The sequence below is a fragment of the Lepisosteus platostomus genome, chromosome 10, assembly GCF_059453375.1.
Source record: "Lepisosteus platostomus isolate fLepPlt1 chromosome 10, fLepPlt1.hap1, whole genome shotgun sequence".
Taxonomy (NCBI): Eukaryota; Metazoa; Chordata; class Actinopteri; order Semionotiformes; family Lepisosteidae; genus Lepisosteus; species Lepisosteus platostomus.
In genome coordinates this window covers 1,185,498-1,203,743 of record NC_142620.1, presented here as the reverse complement: position 1 = coordinate 1,203,743, position 18,246 = coordinate 1,185,498, and the positions used below count along the sequence as shown (strand labels likewise).

Below are 18,246 nucleotides of genomic sequence, written 5' to 3'. Positions count from 1 at the left end.
TTTTCCAACTATCTTCTAGGTCTGGAAGAAATCTGCGATGGTTTAAGAGTGCAGAGAAATGGGATTAGAAGTATTGTGCTATGGAACAACCAAATAACTCACAGAGGCATGCTCCATCTGGCTAGCACACTGGTGAGAAATACAGGAAAACTGCACGCGTTTGCTGCACTGCATGTGCCAGGTATATTGGAAGTATGAACCTTGGAGAGTGGAGATAATAAGTAATTACTACCTAGAAGCCTGAAAAGTGCACTCACTGAGACGCAAGGCAAGGTGAACCTGGTGTATGACTTGGGAGCAGCCCTCTGAAGACATCAGATGCCGCAATGCTTGCGGTTCAGTGCAGCTGTCTGCAAGAACGGACAGTGATCAAAGGTACCTTTGAAGCAGGGTGTGATGCCAAGACTCAGTGCTGGATGGTACAGAGTCTCTAGGATTTTTATATATTGCACTTGTGAGTTGAAATACAGAAAATCCCTGTGGATATTAACAACCTCAGTTAAATAAGGTTAGGTTTTATCTGTCAGTACAATACCATTTAATCCCATCACTTGGCACTTTATTCCATTAGTTATAGTGGCGTTACTCCCCCAGGTTTCTGGAGAATCCCCTTGCCAGAGGACTAGAGGTTTGGTGCTCTTTTGGCAGATTGAATCAGCCACAACTACAACTATGGTGGAATGTCGAATCCAGGGTCCAGTTGCATCAGGTGCATACTGTAGTTGGCACTGTTCATGTTCTGGACCGACTGCGATTTTTGATGTGCATTTTTTTCAGGAATGGCTGCATCACTTGAGTGCCCTACTCTCCCTTTTTTTTCCAAACTTGACTTCATACCACACTCTCGGGGCCCAGTGAGACAAGAGAATAGTAATATAAAGAGGAAGAAAGAAAGTGGGCACACCAGAAATAGAATGACTTTTCCTCACAGGATATCTTATGTAAAATCCCTAATAATATCCATTCTTCTTCGCCCGCACTGATTGTCAGAATAAACTACACCTTCCGTCATTTGAATGGCGATTGAAAATCAAAAGGATACAAATTAAGGGCCCGTTCTCTTTCATCTCGGATATACACATTCAAGGCTGATCCATCCAGGCCGAAAATAAAGCGGACTTGTTCCATTTCAGTGCCACTGAATAGGAACAGTTTGATTAAATAATAGATATGTGTTTAGGAGGTTTTCTCATGTAGTCTGTGATTAAGAAGGATAACTAGACATTCTTGCGACCATAATGATCATAATTAGAGCAGTGGCTGGTAGTGTCGAATATGACACTGGAAAGGCTGTTATTAACCTTTCGCTGTTTTTTTTTACTTCTCTTTTTCTGGATGCCTCTAAAAAAATAAAAGCAAAGCATTTGGCCAGAAGTGAATCCTGCTCCAATGTCAAAGAACTTCATTAAATCACCCATTTACCTGCCATCTGAAGTCCTTGGAGCCTTTCAGAATGCAAAGCCTTTATTTTTATTGGTTCTAAATGGCTCATTTCAGATGTATTATCACTGTCATTCTAGAGTGATGCCACATGGCTTTTTACAGGTCAAACATTACTATACAGTAGTGTTGCTGCAATTTCAAACTTTTAAGACTGCCGATGTACTAACAACACAAAAACAGATTTTTCATTGTCTATGTAGGTCATGGTAAGATCTAATGAAATAATTACTCAGAATGACAAAGGGAACTGAAGAAAGATTTAATTTAAATTCAGTTTCTTAATCCTATAGCATTTGAATAATTCCAATACATTTTCCCACATAGCAAATGTCTTCAGTCAGCAGTGAAATAATTATTTCTAAACAGGTTTTCACTTTGTGTTCAAGATACTACAGGAAAATTAATTTTGGGATAATATTATATCTGAAAGCATCAACTCTTGCACTTGTCCAGCTCAAAATGTAATCTCATCAATTTAAATATTGAAAAAAACTAGACTAAATAGTGGCAAACGTTAGTAATTAAATTAAATTCTGAAAAAGACTTTGAACTGAAACCTACAGCATACAAAAGGTTTAGCTTAACTTGTCATTTATAAAAACATAAGTATGTCTCTTAATTTTAAACATCACAGTGTAATTTATTGAGATCTTGTTTTACAAGCACTAGTATAAATAAACAAATACATACTAGTGAAATGGGATCAGAGAATATGGGACTGTTTGATTAATTATAATTAATTGAGCCCTAGGTATGATTGCAGGTGGATTAGAGTTTCCAAATAAGTGTTAAGCTCATATATAGTACACTTTATTTCACGTTTAAGACATCTTACTGTGAAATAAAATGCTATGAATGTAATTTTACATACACACCACCTTAAATTACAAAAAATGAATCCTAAAAAATTCCAATATATTCACTAATTAGTCTTTCCCTGTAATTATGAGAATGAGTTTACAGCTTGGCACTCTCCCAGAATGTCATGCGGGTAATTTCTGTAGAGAACTATGCATAATAATTTGGCCATAATTTGTCTACTCTTATTACTTTACAAAAAAGAACAGGTGACATTAGAAAGGGGAAAAATGAAAATGGCTCCTACAGAATTTAGCATTTCTTTTCAAGGAGTTTGTGTTTTGCATGTGTAATAATTCTCAGTTTCAATTTACACTAAATGGTGACCAAAGATCTTTACATTTAAGAATTCTGGCTCTACTGTTTACATTCTAACTCTGAATATTGTAGAGGAAATCCAAGTACTACAGTTTATAACACTTAAATCCTGAAGACATCAGTAAGCTTGTATAAAACACAGTCTTGATCTGGAAAGCTCGACTTTGTTCTTAGGTGTATTATACTGTCCAAAACTCTGCTGCCTTTCCTGTCCCATGCTGCACACTTCTGAGGTAAATTGCCACCCCAGCTACCGTGTGAAGCACTAGTGATTTTGTAGTCACCCGTCTTTAAATTCAGTCTCAAAACAAATCTTTAGACTCATTTAGCTGTGTTTTGGGGGATGTTATCTGGTGCTCAGGCAGTGTGACAGTAAGACAGATCTCCTAGCCCTCACTCCGTTATGTAACGTCATGGAGCTCTGATGGTCTCCCTTGCCACATTGGTGCTTCTGGTTTATATAGCTGCTAATCAGGCTTCAAAATCTGTAGCCCCTAATTTACTCTGGTGGGACAGTTCCGGGCTTTTGGCACATGCAGACTGAGGTTCAATTTGTCCCAGTTGTTTCCAAATAATCAAGGCACCTCTTTTTTCATTAATCAGTTGCTTGTTTTTCAGTTGACAACATACTATGCTGTTTAAAAAGCTAGGTACTATTTCCAGTTATATGTAGTATTTTTTTAGCAGAGAACATTTGTCAAATACTGTACATAAAATATCCATGTAGTATTTATGAGAAGTTATATTATAGCAGTGATTGTGAAATAGTTCTGTTTCACAATTCTGAGTGGTAGAGCTGTTGAAAAAAAATCCTTCTAATGCTGTTTTGCACGAAGAAAATTGAAATTTGCTGTCAAAGATAGCCATTTTGCACTTAGGACTCACCAGCATGACATAGCTAACATCAGCCAGTGACAAAAGGATTTCTATGTGCCTTTTAATGCAGACAGAACTAGAAGTCTGTTTAGATGATTGTGACTCTCGCTATTGTGAAACAGCGAGAGCTAATTTTATATATGGTAGACAAGTGAAACAGTGGATTGTTGTGTCTGAATGAAAATGTTTCATTCTTACACTACAGTAACTTTAATGCATTGTAATGCATGAAACCCTTATTCTACGACCTTGTAATATAATTTATTTCAGCCCTGTGTCACAACCCTTGAAACACTGAATCTTGGCCACAACAATATCCAGGACAAAGGCATCCAAGAGCTTAAGGAAGGTCTGATAGCTAACCGATCTCTTCTGCAGCTTGGACTGGCCTACACTGGAATCACTTGTGAAGGTAAAGATTCTCTTTAGTTTTCATCTGGGAAGATGGCTTACATTATCAGTATTTTAACGTTTTTTTTTTCCATACATGTTGTGTCCGATACTGTATATGTCCTGTGTGTCAGCAGTTGTTTATTTTCACTTTTATATTTACTGGACTCATCACCCATGCTCTTGGAGACAGCTTTTGGAGAGACACCTTAAAATGAGCTGTTCCTTGAAACCTGATTAACTTTATATGGAGCTCTCTGTGAAATCCTGAGATGAACAAATTAAAAAAGACATGAACAAATCCAAGAGTTAAAAGCACTGATAAAAGTAAAATAGTTGCAGCGGTGTGGCTTTCTGCTGTGGAGACTTTAGTGAAGAAACAGCCTTCAAACAATTTCCCCTGGACTTCCTCTATAGCCCTTAAATTAATCCAGCTGTTTTTTTATGCGATTAGGTTTAAAATATAGGAAATATGACCTTGAGAACACACATGATTAGTGCACATGGCCACATTAAACACGCACAAAACAATACAGGAAATGCACAAGGATGAAACAAAAACGTTTTTTTCATAAGGGATTCGAACTGCCATTATTTCATTAATTACCAGCTGCAAAGAATCAATACATAATTCTTCTGATTTTTTAACAGTGTTATTAAATTAAAGTTAGTGGCCTCGTTTTTATACTAAGTCATCAGCATTAAGATAATAAGGTCAGGCGGATGTTCTGTTTCGCTTTAGCATTTTTCTCTTTATATTTAAATTAAAAAAGTTTAAAAAAACTTTTATTAAAAAGCTGTGAAATCAACAAATCAATTTTGAAATAAGCGAAAGAACCGAGCGGTTTTGTAAAGTTTTTTTTTAGCACTTTAGCCGCAAGAAGTTAAATTCAGAAATCACTTCTCCTAGGTGCTGTAGCTACAGCAGAATTCATCGTCGAGAGTCTTCGCATCCAGAGGCTCGACGTGCGAAAGAATTTGATCCGAGCAGCGGGCCTGATGGCTCTGTCCTTGGCACTCAGAATAAACCATTCACTGATCAGGGTGGACTTGGATAAAAAACCTAGGAAAGAGAAGGTAAGCCAGCCTACTGTCCCATGTTGGCAACATGCAGTACACATGCGCTGCCCAGGTGGGCTTCCCGTGCGTAAAACTCGCCTAGGTATCCGGAGCGTGTCTGACAGTTGCTCGTTTGTTTCTAGAAATTACAAAGAATCGTTGAATCATATCCATTTTAACAGCAGAATAACAAAAACTAATTTAAACTACGTTTACTCCGTGCATCAATCAAATTGTTTTCAGTTTCAGTACCTGTAATTAGATAGACTTCTGAAACCCACGAATTAGCCGCGTCTGTGTAAAAAAAAACAGCAAAAATTAAAAAATATTATTGGTATTCACCAGTACTATCTGGGGGGAAAGGATGGAGATTTTGCTTGTGTTGTTAAACCAAGTGCAGCCGCATCTATCGGTTGAGCACTGAAGCCCAAGATTAAAATGAAGGGGTTGTAATAACATTTTGACACTGACACAGGAGTAGATTCTGTGTTTTGCATTTCCAGGCCTTGGATGTAATTTGCCAGGTTAACATACAATCTGAGCAAAGCAAAACAACTTTGCAGAATATTTTGGGGAAGTATAATTAGGAAGTAAATATGTGCTGCTCTTTTTTCTGAAGCATATTTTGCACTGCAGTCTGTGCAGTGATACTCTTTCCTTGTTCCTCACACTCAGCCCTTGAGCTTTGTTTGTGATGACACACTTAACTAGGAAGATGAAAAAAACAAGTGAGAAATGAGAGAGTAGAAAAAGGCAGATGGTGTAAATCAGAAATGAAAAAAATAGTTATTTGGTTTGTGGGAAATTGCATTTTTAAATATATTCAAAAGGGAGCATTTTATTAGTATTTGCAGAAACTATATGTTTATATATTTCCTGTATTTACATTTAGTAACTCCACTGTCATTTTGTGGTTTTTCATGATTTTTCTATATGAGGTAGGCTGCCCATTTATGAATTGGTTTTAAAGCAATCTCCTAACAAATTCATGGAAATGATTAGTACAACAGTAATGTGCATCTATCCTCAACCACAAACAAGTCTTGTGAGTGTCATTAAGACACAAAAGCAAAACTTTTATTCAGTCTGCTTTTAAAACAATACACCAGTTCTTCTGGCGTGCATTTTTTATGATTCTGTAAAGGCCTAAGGAATATGATGCCACAACTTTAATGCAATGCCCCTGCTGGATTAAAAAAAATAATTAAGCTTACTTGCCATCTGTTTGTCATGATTTTATCTTCACTAACTTATTTGCATATTAAAGCATTAATTAAATTCTCTAAGGAAAGTGTGCTTACTTTAAAATTAACTCTAAAGCCGAATGCCTTAAAACTTCTTTCCTTCATCTTTTGTACCACCTTCACATTTATTTTCATCCACAAGCTAAGCAATATCTGTCCTTTCTCAATATTACTTGTTTTTATTATTTCATTACTATTTCAATGGGTACATTTGATAAACATGTGGGTGCAACAGGAAGTGTTTTATGTTAATTTATGTTGCTAACGAATGATTTATTGGATGTCCATTGCAGCTGCCTAAGTGTATATAACATTGGTTAATTAAAAAATGAGAATCATGCAGGTTGAGTAAGAAGTTCACACAACATACCTAATAATGGAGGCAGTGGTTTTCGTTTTACGTACTGTTCTAAGAAAAGAAGATTCTGTAGCTGTGTCAGGAAAAACAGGCTTACATCATTCAACTGTATGACAAATGAAATAAGGGTATCTCATAATGTAAGTTATCACAGCTCTTTCTATTTGCATCTTTATCAGAGATTTTGGGATTTTGCTATTCATATTAAATATCCATTCCGACTGCAGTAAGAACGCACTCTAGCCTGTTAGGGAGTAGTGACACAGCTGTGTTTTGTTAGAACATTTCATAGTGCTGGGGGATGACCCATGATTGTATTACACACATACTTTCAGCAGAATGCAGCAGGTAATCAGATATAGGTAGCTGATGCAATCCAGTGGAATTCCCCAGGCTTGTAAAATATGTTAATAAATTGCTGCAGCAGTTTATCCCATAGGGCTCTAGGTTGATCAAATACACCCCTAAGCATGTTTGAGAATTCAGAACCTCAGTGGATACTTTCTCCCGCTAATATAATTAGAAAAAAGAGGGTAAAAAGAAAAGGGAATTTTACATGTAGTGGCAGCCCTTGGTTCTGTGTATAAAAATAGGTGTCATGGAGGAAATATTTAGTCCCTCTCTTCTTTGATGAAAAAGTCCCTCTTCTATTTGATCCTCAGCCTTTTTTGTCATTAATTATTAATTATTTATTCATGTAAAATATTCATAAGGAGTAGTCTTCAGAAATGCAACATTCAGAGGGCACGTCTGTAGCTCTTGTAAGGTGTTATCTGTTTATTTGTCTTGACTATCTCCAGAGGATTTTGCCAGCCTAACAGATACATAGATTGATCGAGTCTGTCTTAGCCAGAGAGCAGAAGGTTACGCCTTTTATTTTAGTTTCCCTACTCTTCAAGTGCAGACCTCAGAACGCTAATGAAATTATCCTAGTCATTTAACAGAAAAGGGTACCATACTTTCTGCAAAAAAAAAAGTGTTTAATTTTTTCCCATTCTTTCAGTAAGATTAATTTTAATTTCATTCGCACAGAGTATAATTAAAAGTGAGAAGCTCTGATTGGAATAAGATAAGCAGCCTGTTGGGAATAGGATAAAGAGAAGCAGGAAATGCTTTTTATCATGAATGTTTAACCACTTTGTCATGTTGCCTAACTATCTGAAACTGGTAGCTGACCATGCATGCAGCAGGAACAGGTCCAGCTTGGGACTGTTGACAGATATCGAGAGCCAGAACAGCTCATGACACCACTGCTCCCCGGCAAAGCAGGCTGGGTAAAAGGGAAGCTTCTGACTTTGACAGGTCAGTAATTTTGAAGACCTGATCATTTGTCTGGATTACACTGGCAAATGCATGTCAAGAAAAGGGGGTGATCTACAGGTCCTAAATGTGAACCAGACAATGCCGCACTGTGCTTCTGCAGGATCCAAGCCTCCGGTTCTTAACCCCTCGCACAGACCCAGTGAATGGGACCCGGAGTGTGTCGTTGGTGTAGTCTGTGATAAAACCCAGCCTGGCTGCTCTCTTGATGAATTAAAAAAAAAGGCATATTTGCCAGCTGTGTAACTTACTGCAGCTCTCATTTGCATATTAAAGCATTAATTAGCCCCTCTGAGCGCCTGTGCACGGATAGTGTAATCATTGGACATGTAGTCGCTCGGGATGGCTCCCTGGTGCCGTCCTGGGGGAGGCAGAGCAGCTCTGCCTGGGTCTCTGGGTGGTGGTGTTGACCATGTGGAGCGTGTTTGTCGGCTTTGTTTCCCAGCTCAGAGGGGATGTAGTAGTGCGTTGCTCAGTTTTTAGCTTTTCCAGGCTCTTTGAAGTGTCACATTTGATCTGTCTCCCTGTCAGTTTAATAGCTCCACTCTTCCTGGTGCTGTAGTCAGAGGTGTGACCTGCAGTTTCACATTAAACAGGGGAGAAGGGAGGATAAAATAACTATAAAGTCTGGTGCTTTAAACTGCTGCCGCACAGGTGGCAGCACCTGTTTTGAGTCTGGAAGTATTGTACAAGCTGGGGTGGTTGAAACCATGGGTACTGCAGCACAACCAGTGCAGAGCATTGGGTAGATCTGTGTGAATTTATGCCCCTGAGAAGTTTAATAATAAAAGCAGATTGTTGTTCATAGGCAGGAGGTTTTTAAAATTCTATGAGTCTATGTCATTTGTTCTTGTTATTCTTTTTTTAATGAAAGATGCTTTATGAGTGTTACCAGCTCTCCTCCCACCCCTGTATAACCTAGAGTCTCTAGACAGAAGGACAAGTAGAACCCTATCCTAATGAGAGCTGGTGTGCAGTGGTGACTCAGTGAGTGTGGGTGTGTGATACAGGCGGGGGTCACACTGGAACAGCTGACAGAATCAGGATTTTATTGACAAGGGGAGACTTGCCCCTGGCCCTTACCACTGACCTTTAGAGAGTTTCAGTATTTAAAGCATCTTCTAAATAAACCCGTTATATCAAATGTTTAAATTCTTAATTAATAAACCCCGGGTTGCAAGGACAAGAGAAAGCTTGGTGAAAAGATCTGGTGCAAAGTAACCTCCTTGGGACAGACTGCCTCAGTGGTGGAGACCAGCGAAGATTAGACCTCTCGCTCCCCCAGACGGCGATCACTTCCTCTTTCCAAAACGTGTTCACTTCCTCCTTTTTGTCTATCGCTCCTTGTCTTTATTCCTGCGTCCACACATGTGACCACCATTCTAGATATTCGGAGCCTTGTCTATGTGCACGCAGCTATAAGTGCAGTACTAAGACTGTAACATGAGCTGAAATCCATAAATTATCAACCCCTCAACAATCTAGTCAAGTCTAATTTCAGAATTGAATTAGATATTTGCAGGCCAAATGTGTGTGCTGACATCAAGAAAGCACGTGCATTGTTTGCTTAAAGGTGAAAATAATTACTTAGTGACGACTATCAGTTTAATCGAAACAGCATTTTTTTTTTTTCAAAATCCTTAGCAAAGGTTCAGCAGACTCTGCCACCAGGGAGTACCACTTAGACAAAGTTACATCACCTCAGACTATTTTTCTTCTGTGTATGCAAGCTTGCAGACCTGTCAGATGTGTCAGTGTGTCTGCAGGGAAACATGAGAGCCATGTTTCTTTCTCAGATTGCATAGAATCCATCAAGTTGGCAATGAATAAATAAATGCCAAATTCTGCATACTCTGAATACATTTACCATGTACAATTCCATTAAGCCACAGTGTGCATTGTGGAAGTCATATGAAACAGATAAAGTAACTTTACAGTTATCTTAGAGATCCATCACTGAGCACAAGTTGTGTCATGTTGAGTCTTATGATATGAACTTAAATATTAGCATTTGCTGATATTATTACTCCGGACTAGGCCTGAATTCAGCCATAAAGACTGCTCATTGATACCTTTTCATTTGGTTGCCAGAGCCTTTCATTACCTAATGTAAACCTTCCATTGAGTGCTAGGTTTGGTGAATTCCCTAAACCAAGATAATATTACTAGCTTGTATTTTATTGTTCTCTCAATTCATACTAAGAGTATATTAGGACAAAAATAAATCAATAAATCAACTTATAATTAAAAAACTATATATGTGATATAAAACATTCAGTTTCTTTGACAGTGTACAGTTAAGATTGCGTACCGTGACAGAGGTTTTTTCTTATGAAACTCTTCATGAAGATATCCTTTTCTTTTTAGTTCTGATTCTTAAGCCTGCTCTTTACTCAAAATACTGGAGGCAAACCAAGCTTAATGACTTAGCAAGTCAAAGGCTGCGAACGTAAAAACATAAGAAAAAGGTGAGAAGAGGTCATTCAGATCATTTAGTCCATTTAGTTCCTATTTACTAATGAATTGATTGGTTTCTTTCTTAGACACCAGGGTATTCACCTGAACAACATGATTTTTTGACATGTCATGTACTCCCACAAATGATGTGCTTTAAATATCCTTCTCAATAGTTTACATTTGTATCCTCTCTTGCTTCTGAAGAAGTTCATTGGATTGGCTTTGTCAATGAGGTCCCATTAAGTCTCCTGAATGTACTGATTCAGATTCTTTTACCTGTCACGTGGGTTATTTCTTTGTGCCCAGGAATGATGGTTGCTCTTCTCTGAGCAGATCCCAGAACAGTAACATTTTTTGTAACAAGTTGTACAAAGTGCATGCTATCTTGCACACTGTACTAGTGCATTGAACAGTTTTAAAATATGATCCATTGATTTTAATTCTATACTTTTAACTATGTAGTCTAACAGCAACACTTCTCGAGAGAGAAAGGCACTGCAGAGAATGGTGAATGTGGCCCAGAAGATCATCGGCTGTGGTCTCACAGAGATTAAACAGCTCTATGAGGACTGCTGCCGTGGTAGAATTCTTGTCATCATTGAGGACAGTCACCACCCCGGGCATGAACTCTTCACCCCACTGCCCTCAGGCAAGAGATACGAGAGCATATGGACACTAACCACTAGATTCTTCAATAGCTTCTATCCACAAGCAGTGAGATTGGTGATCACATTTAGCCATGCCCCTCTGACCACACCTACACCATCTACCTCATTATGATTTCTTATTTATTGCACAACTGCAGTAACTGTGTACATGTCTGCATTGTTTAAATTCAAGCGGTTTACTTGTTTACTTGTACATTGTCTACTGTTTGTTTGTATATTGTCTGGATGCACTGTCTGCACTTTGTGTTGTTGCATTTTTTTAACAATCAAGAGACTTACTGTAAGTAAGAATTCCATTGTACCAGTACATGTACCGGTTACATATGGCAATAAAGTTCAAGTTCAGGTTCAAGTTCAAGTAACATCTTGTTTTGTTTTTTATTGCTTCCCCACATTGCTTGGAAGATAAAATGATGGTTCTACGTAAGCACCTGTGCCAAACTCATTCAGTGGCATCTTCAAGTTTGGTGTTTCACATATTATATTTATAGTTTATCTCTTTATACCTGCATGCAACGTCCTATGCTTGTCTTCATTAGCTGTGGGCGTCCAGGTATTTGTGCACTGCTGAATTTGGTCTGATTCTTTTTGAATTTATTTTGCAGCTGCTACAGTGTTTGCTAATCCTCCTAGTTTGGTGCCATCTGTGAACTGTATTCATCTGCTATAAATTAGGAAGTGCAATGGTCCTTAAGATGGATTCCTGAGGTACTCCACTTATCTGTAGCCTGTTCACTGTCCATGAACAAATTCCTAATCCAATACCTACTGTACATTACCTTGAACTCCTACTTCCTGGATATTGTGAATTAATCTTCATAATAATTTGTTCTTGCAAATTAATGCTATGGTCTTTTTGATTCTATGACTGTTGTTTCCTCAAAAGACTCAACTTCAGTGTAGCAAGATAGTTAAGCATGCCTTTTCTAAATTATTGCTGACACTCTCCTAGAAACCTTTTGACTTAAAAATGCTCCTCTAGTTCAGTTCACAAGTAAGAGAAGTAAAACTTATTGATCTAGAATAACACGGCTCATTTTTGTCACCCACTTTATGGCTGGGGGCTGCATTAGCCGTTCTCCACTCAGTGGGTTGAAAATCCACCCAGAGGTTTGTTAATGAACAGTGATTGACATCTCTTGTTTCCTTAAGTACAGTTCGGAGAATTCCATCAGGCCCTAGAGATTTGATTATCTTTAGTGTTTCTAGTGTTTCACTTTTTCTTCTATGATGATACTGTTAAATACAGAGCTTATAATACATCAGTTATTCCTTTTATCACCTGTAAGATCTCTTATCAGAGATCTTGGTCTCTGGTATGCTTTACTTCATTTTTAGCTGTTCTGTTGCTATTGAATCTATTAAATAATAAAGCCAAATAAAAACAAGCTGTAGCATAAACTCTTGTACAACATTATTTTCTGTCACTGTGCCTTAGTTCAGTGAAAATGCATCAGAATACTTCAGAACGATATACAGTCTGCAGTATAATTTAAGAAAGTATTATCAAGTTCAAAACTGCTTACCTGAAGTTTGCATCGAGCTTATACTTTGTAAACAAAACAATGCTGGCTGCAAATAAGCAGCAGGCAGTTTTTTAACTTGAACAGTTTCCATCAACTAAAGAGAGATGCTTAGAAGTCTGAGCTTTCATTTCTAAGTACTTTTCTTTCAGGTCTTTGCATTTTTTTTTCAATTCCACAAGGTCATGCTGTGCTAACAGAACTTACAGTTCACAGTTATAAATTGCATTTGATAACACAGTGCCATGAATTAGCACTATCACCTTTCAACAGAAGGTTATTAGTGTTACTTCGTGCCGCTACGTGTTTCGCTGGAGTCCGTCTGCTTTGAGCATGATGTTTTTTTTATCAGCAGTCAGGCACTGCAGAGCGGGGTCCGATTCTCAGTAACTCCAGCTGGAGCGACTGCGCTGTAGAGGATGTTCCCCGCTGTGTGGAGTGTAGCAGTCTCGGGCCTTGTCACGCTGTCCCTGCCTGCACGGGCGCCATGGAGAGGAGCTAATTGGATTTGTTGTCACCTTCAGTAGCTGCCAGGAGCTGGCGTCTGCTCCGGTTAGAGATGAAGACATCACCATGACAGGACCCCGGAAAAGGATCAGCTGTTATCCTGGGTACCTCTAATAAAGTCATGGTTGTAATGTCCAAGTGGACAGACTCAGGCCAGCTGTTCACTGCGTTTCAGGGGCAGGCTTAAGGAAGAGGGGACATGGCACCCCAGCCCACAACGTCGCAGAGAGCCGAAATGCCCACAGCATTCCCAAAACAATGTGTCACTCAACAGCAGTTAGAGGACAGCACCTCCTCAACTACAAGGGCTTTGTTCATGTTGCTGTTGCTGCTGCCTCTGCAGGCTGACACAGCGAGCGTGGCTTTCACACTGACGCTGTCTGAACATGTGGTGCGATGTGCTATCTCAGGCAGTGCCACATGTTGGAAGTTTAACATCTTTGATTAGAGCTGGATTTAGAAAGAAAGACAAAAGAATGCTCAGCCTTGCGTTGGGCAATGTCAGGTGCATGTTGTAGCTGCTGTTTGTGTTGGAGTCAGAGTTCTTTTAATTCTTTCACTGTGTTTTTGGCTGTGCTTCTAGGTTGCTTGTTTTCGTATTTTCTACCCATCCTTAAAAAAAGTTTTCTTTCTATTCACTCTTATCTTCTCGGACTGCTTATTATCATTCTTAGAAGTAGTTTAAGGATACCCTGTATCCTTTGTCCTGATGTTTTGTGAATGTGTGATAAATGTGTCCTTTATAGAAATATGCTTATAATTTTTTTAACATCCTGCAAAGCATAGTGGAGTGACAGAGCAGTGGGAGCAGTAGAGTGTAGCAGAATGAGCTGTGTCATCACGTCTCTATTTTTCATTATACTGAGGCAGTGTGTGTTTCTGGCTGGAAAAATAGTGACACAGTGACTTAACTGTCATTTCTGTAAGCTCTGTCCCTCAGAGTTTGTTTTTAGTATTCAGTGCAATAGATATCATATTCACTTTACCTTGCTGTGGTAGAATAATATGAAATAATATTTTAAAGAATAGAATCAGAAACCTTGCAGAAGTGTTGTTTGTGTAGTTCTTCAAGATGCTTTGCTGCAGCTGCTTAGGTTTCTTACTTACTATACAGAGTGCTCTGACTTCAGCATGTTGGCTTGGAAATATGAAACAGTTTACAAAATAATTAAACTACATAGTTCTTAATTTAATAATATGTAGTTCTTGACAGTTGTTCCCAACACATTCATATGTATAACTAAACTGAGTGTATAAATGTTTTTCCTAGTTCAAAATATCAATTTGTACATTATTGTTTTGTTACACATGTACAGGTGAGGCAGTAAGAGTGTGTTTTTCGGGAGATTGCACTAACTGCTGTACAATAACACACACAGGGTGTTACGCACATGGTAAACAGAAGTAAAAAGACAAAGAAAAAAGCACAATAAATTAACCCTGTAAAGTAAAACCCAGGAGTAAAATTAAAATTTGCATCAATAGCTTAATGAAAAAAGTACAATGAAAAAACAGATGTGAATCTGCCCACAAGAGGATCTGTTGTCCACTGTGAGGGCTGGTCTTCAGCACGCAGCACTAAATCAGCAGATCTCAGATTAAGAGTTGGACTCTACCATTCAATAAGTCCACTCTGAATCTCGCTGGGTACCTGTGCTATTGACAGTGACATGGGAATGGAGTTACAGTATGTGCAGCTGCAGAGTTGTTTTAGTTGACCCAAAGGTCACGGGTTTCTTGACATTCTGAAGCCTTTTCAGTACCTTAAATCCCCCAATAAGAAAGCTGTTACAAAAGTCTGATGTCCATGAAATAAAAGCATGTAGAGCTTTTTTTAGCATCACATAGGCGAAGACAGCAAAGATATAATCAAGCAGTGTTTTGCAGATGGAAGAAAGATACACTTGTGAAGTTCCTAACATGTGCTTCAACTGACAAACAGAATAAAAAGTAACACCAAGATTTCTAACTTTGATCAAGGGCTTTATTTCACAACCATCAATAACAACACTGAAGTTAGGAACTTTGATGTTGGGAGCCTGTGGGCATAGCATCAGATTTGTCTCAGTTTAGCTCATTTTATTTTTTAAGCCAAACACTGTTTGCCTCAAAATAATGGTACAGTAGATATGTGATGATTTGAGATGATCATTCAGGAAATAGTCAAATATATCATCTATAGCCAAGGTGATAGTTATTCAGCCAAGATGCAACCTACTGCTGTTTCAGGAGGATCCCCTACTAGAATGTATCCAGAAACCCCATTTGAGAGATAATAGGAAGACAGTGTCTCTGAAACCCAGAGAAGTGGCTGCATCTCTTGTAATCTGTCTCCATCAGGGGTATAACACGTTTAATTGTCTGTATTATTACTTCATATTTATATCTTGTGCTAGAAGTATATGAAATTGACTATTTTTTTAGCAGTTCTTTTGATGTTTTGTGTAGTTGGTCACCTGAGCACCATGACTGTTTCCCTCTGCCTGTGACATCCACCTTTAAAAAACATTTAAAATCAAGATGTCATTTTGGAAAGGAGACAGAAATAAATACACATCTAACAGAGATTGAGTCATTTAACCAAAGAGAATTATTTTTGATTCTCTTTCTGTCAAGCAATTATTTTCCACTAGTTTTGTACTGTTTTCTTTTGATTTCTGTCTTCAAAAAACTTCTATTGCCTTAGGAACTGATCTTGCGTGATTATAATTAAGCTCTTCAAGGTCATAACAATATTGTAACACTAATATAAAATACTCTAGTGAGCACATGAGATGTGTCTCAGTATTTATTATTGTACTTAAATGTTCAAAGTCATTTTAAGAATATTCCAGAAGTGGTATTGTGTAGATTACATTTCCTCCCTTATGTCCCCCTGGACTTGCAACGTATTCTGTTTTGTTCATGTTCTTTGAGTAACAGCACTGCGCTGACAGCCAGCAGGACCGTGTGGAATCCTGGTCCTGGAGGGGTGGTATCTGCAGCTCTTCGAGGTCTCCTTAAAGCAGCAGCACCTGTAAATTGGTCTAGCTAAGCCAGCAGCCAGCTTGTGAAGAGAGATGAGTTGGAATGTAAGGACTGGGCATTCCTTGTGAAAACAGTACATGGAAAAGTGTAAGACCGGCCTGTCCAGTCCTGTTCCAGCAGGAGTAGTGTGTCTGCAGGTTTTTATTTCAACTTCGCTCTTGATGAGCTACATTAAATCATTATTAGCTGAACTGGACCATTTTACCAGCTTCTCTGTACTCCAGGTGCTGCTGCTTTAAAGTGCCCGATAAAGATGGACGTCTCAGGTGTGAAAGTGAAGGTCTGCTTCCAGTCTGACCTGGAGCAGGGTGGCATTAGGACTGAATGTTGCCCACGTTACGACCAACAGCACTTCAGTCTTACAAGACTGAAGAGACGCATTAAAACATATATGTGTATGTTGTTTGTAATGTATGCTATTTCTGTTAAAAAAAATAAGTTTAAGTGAAATTATTCAAAAAATTTGTCTAATTCTGAAGCACAGTAATTTGAAGAGGAAGGAAAAAAATATCAGTAATTGGGAAAATGTTGGTTCTGCAGGACTAGACATTCTATACTCAGGGGATCAATTACAGAAACACTCATTCAGCTCTTTCTATTCAAATGAACACCTGAAGAGTGGGGTCTCAGTGGTTTTAAAAGCTTGGGATATTACTAGATAAATGTTAGTCCAATAAAGAGCTCATCAACGGCAATTTGTATGCATTTAAGCTGACAGCAAAAAGGCTTTTTTAATTGTTTTGTCCTTTTTTCCCTTTTTTATTTCACACATTTAAGGAAACAGGTAAACTATTGTATATTTGCAAACGCTGACCAACATTTATAAAATGCAGGTAGCTTTGGGCAGGTCGGACTTTGTTTCCTTGTAGAACAAGAAGGTTCATTGTTTAGCTGTATTGTCTGTTCCATGCTTGGTGGATTACTTGCCTTCAGTCCACCAGGTAGGCCAGACAGACTGACAAGCAGATGGGAGTAAGTCCCATCCAGTGACGCAAATAAAGAGAAATAAAAACTCTTGACATTTTATATCATCATAAGAGTGTGTATGTGATTGATGTTCACAATAACTTACATGTATACATGAGGGTCATTAGAATGCCAACCAATCAGTCATTCAAATAGTCAATTAATCAATTAATTACATGCTCAATGATATTTAATAAAAAAGGTTTTTCTCAAAGAAGCTCTCAAAGCCTGAGAAAGGATTGAAATTATAGCTTAAACATCATTTTCCTTCTGTCCCTCAAGCAGATGATAAACTAAAGCGAGGTTCAGAATCTGTACAAAAATACAAAAAGAGACCTGCTGTTCTCAAACACAGTTAAAATATGCACTTTTTTCTAAAGGCTGAATGTAATTGTCTTTTCCAGGTTCTTAATATAAAACGCCATAAAAGTGCCTTCAATGACCTTGATGAAGTCATTAGCCAAACAAAGATGGGTTCTGTTGTTCACCTGTGCCCTTCTCCCAGGGATGTTTGGAAGTCAGTAATGTACAGTATGAGACGGTATGAGACAGTACTTCAACCTGACTTTCACTTCTTAGGAGCCATTGTGGCCAAACAAGAAATTGATGGTCATGGATGAGTGAATTGGCCCGTAGTACTCATCCCGTTTAAAATATCCACCAACTGCATTTCTAGGCTTCTCTTGAGTTAAGTAGCTTTAATTTATTTTTTTAATTGTGATTTCCATGAGTACAGTTTCATATGTGTGATCTTTCAGTGCTCCTCAGCAAAGCCACTCCTCTGTGTGGTGTGGTCTGTGCATCCTGAAAGGAGCAGCATTTTTTGCACTGTGATGGATCTGTGTGAGTCCAGGGAGAAACCTGCCAGACAGATGAGCTCTGCCCAGGGAGGCTGGGAAAGGTCATCTGAGTGACAGTCCTGTTTTGCTAGCCTTCAGACAGCGGGGCAGGACAGGGTGAGGGCAGTCTACACTGACACCTGAAGCAAAAAGCACGGAGATCATTCAGATCATTAAAGCATTTGCCCCATGTTGGACATAATACAAAAATAACATATTTTGTATTTGCCTCTTTTTCCTACAATCACAAGAGGTTTTGATATTGCATCTAATACAGGATAATAACCAGTAAAGTGAATCAACCTAGGCAATTTTGTTAAAGTCAATAGCAACATTCTGATTTACTCGTAACGTGTGTAAAACACATTGATTTGGTATTCAGAATGAAAGCAA

The 18,246-nt window shown here is 38.4% G+C and overlaps 1 protein-coding gene across 2 annotated transcripts in view; it reads left to right on the top strand.

Moving 5' to 3' along the window:
• LOC148652991 (protein phosphatase 1 regulatory subunit 37) overlaps positions 1 to 18,246 on the top strand; it is a 54,538-nt gene that overhangs the window by 22,168 nt on the left and 14,124 nt on the right. For both annotated transcript variants that reach the window (XM_088647399.1, XM_088647398.1), the window contains exons 8-10: positions 20 to 132; positions 3,766 to 3,907; positions 4,796 to 4,962. In XM_088647399.1, coding sequence (XP_088503525.1) covers positions 20 to 132; positions 3,766 to 3,907; positions 4,796 to 4,962 — 422 coding nt within the window. The remainder of the gene's footprint in view (positions 1 to 19; positions 133 to 3,765; positions 3,908 to 4,795; positions 4,963 to 18,246) is intronic.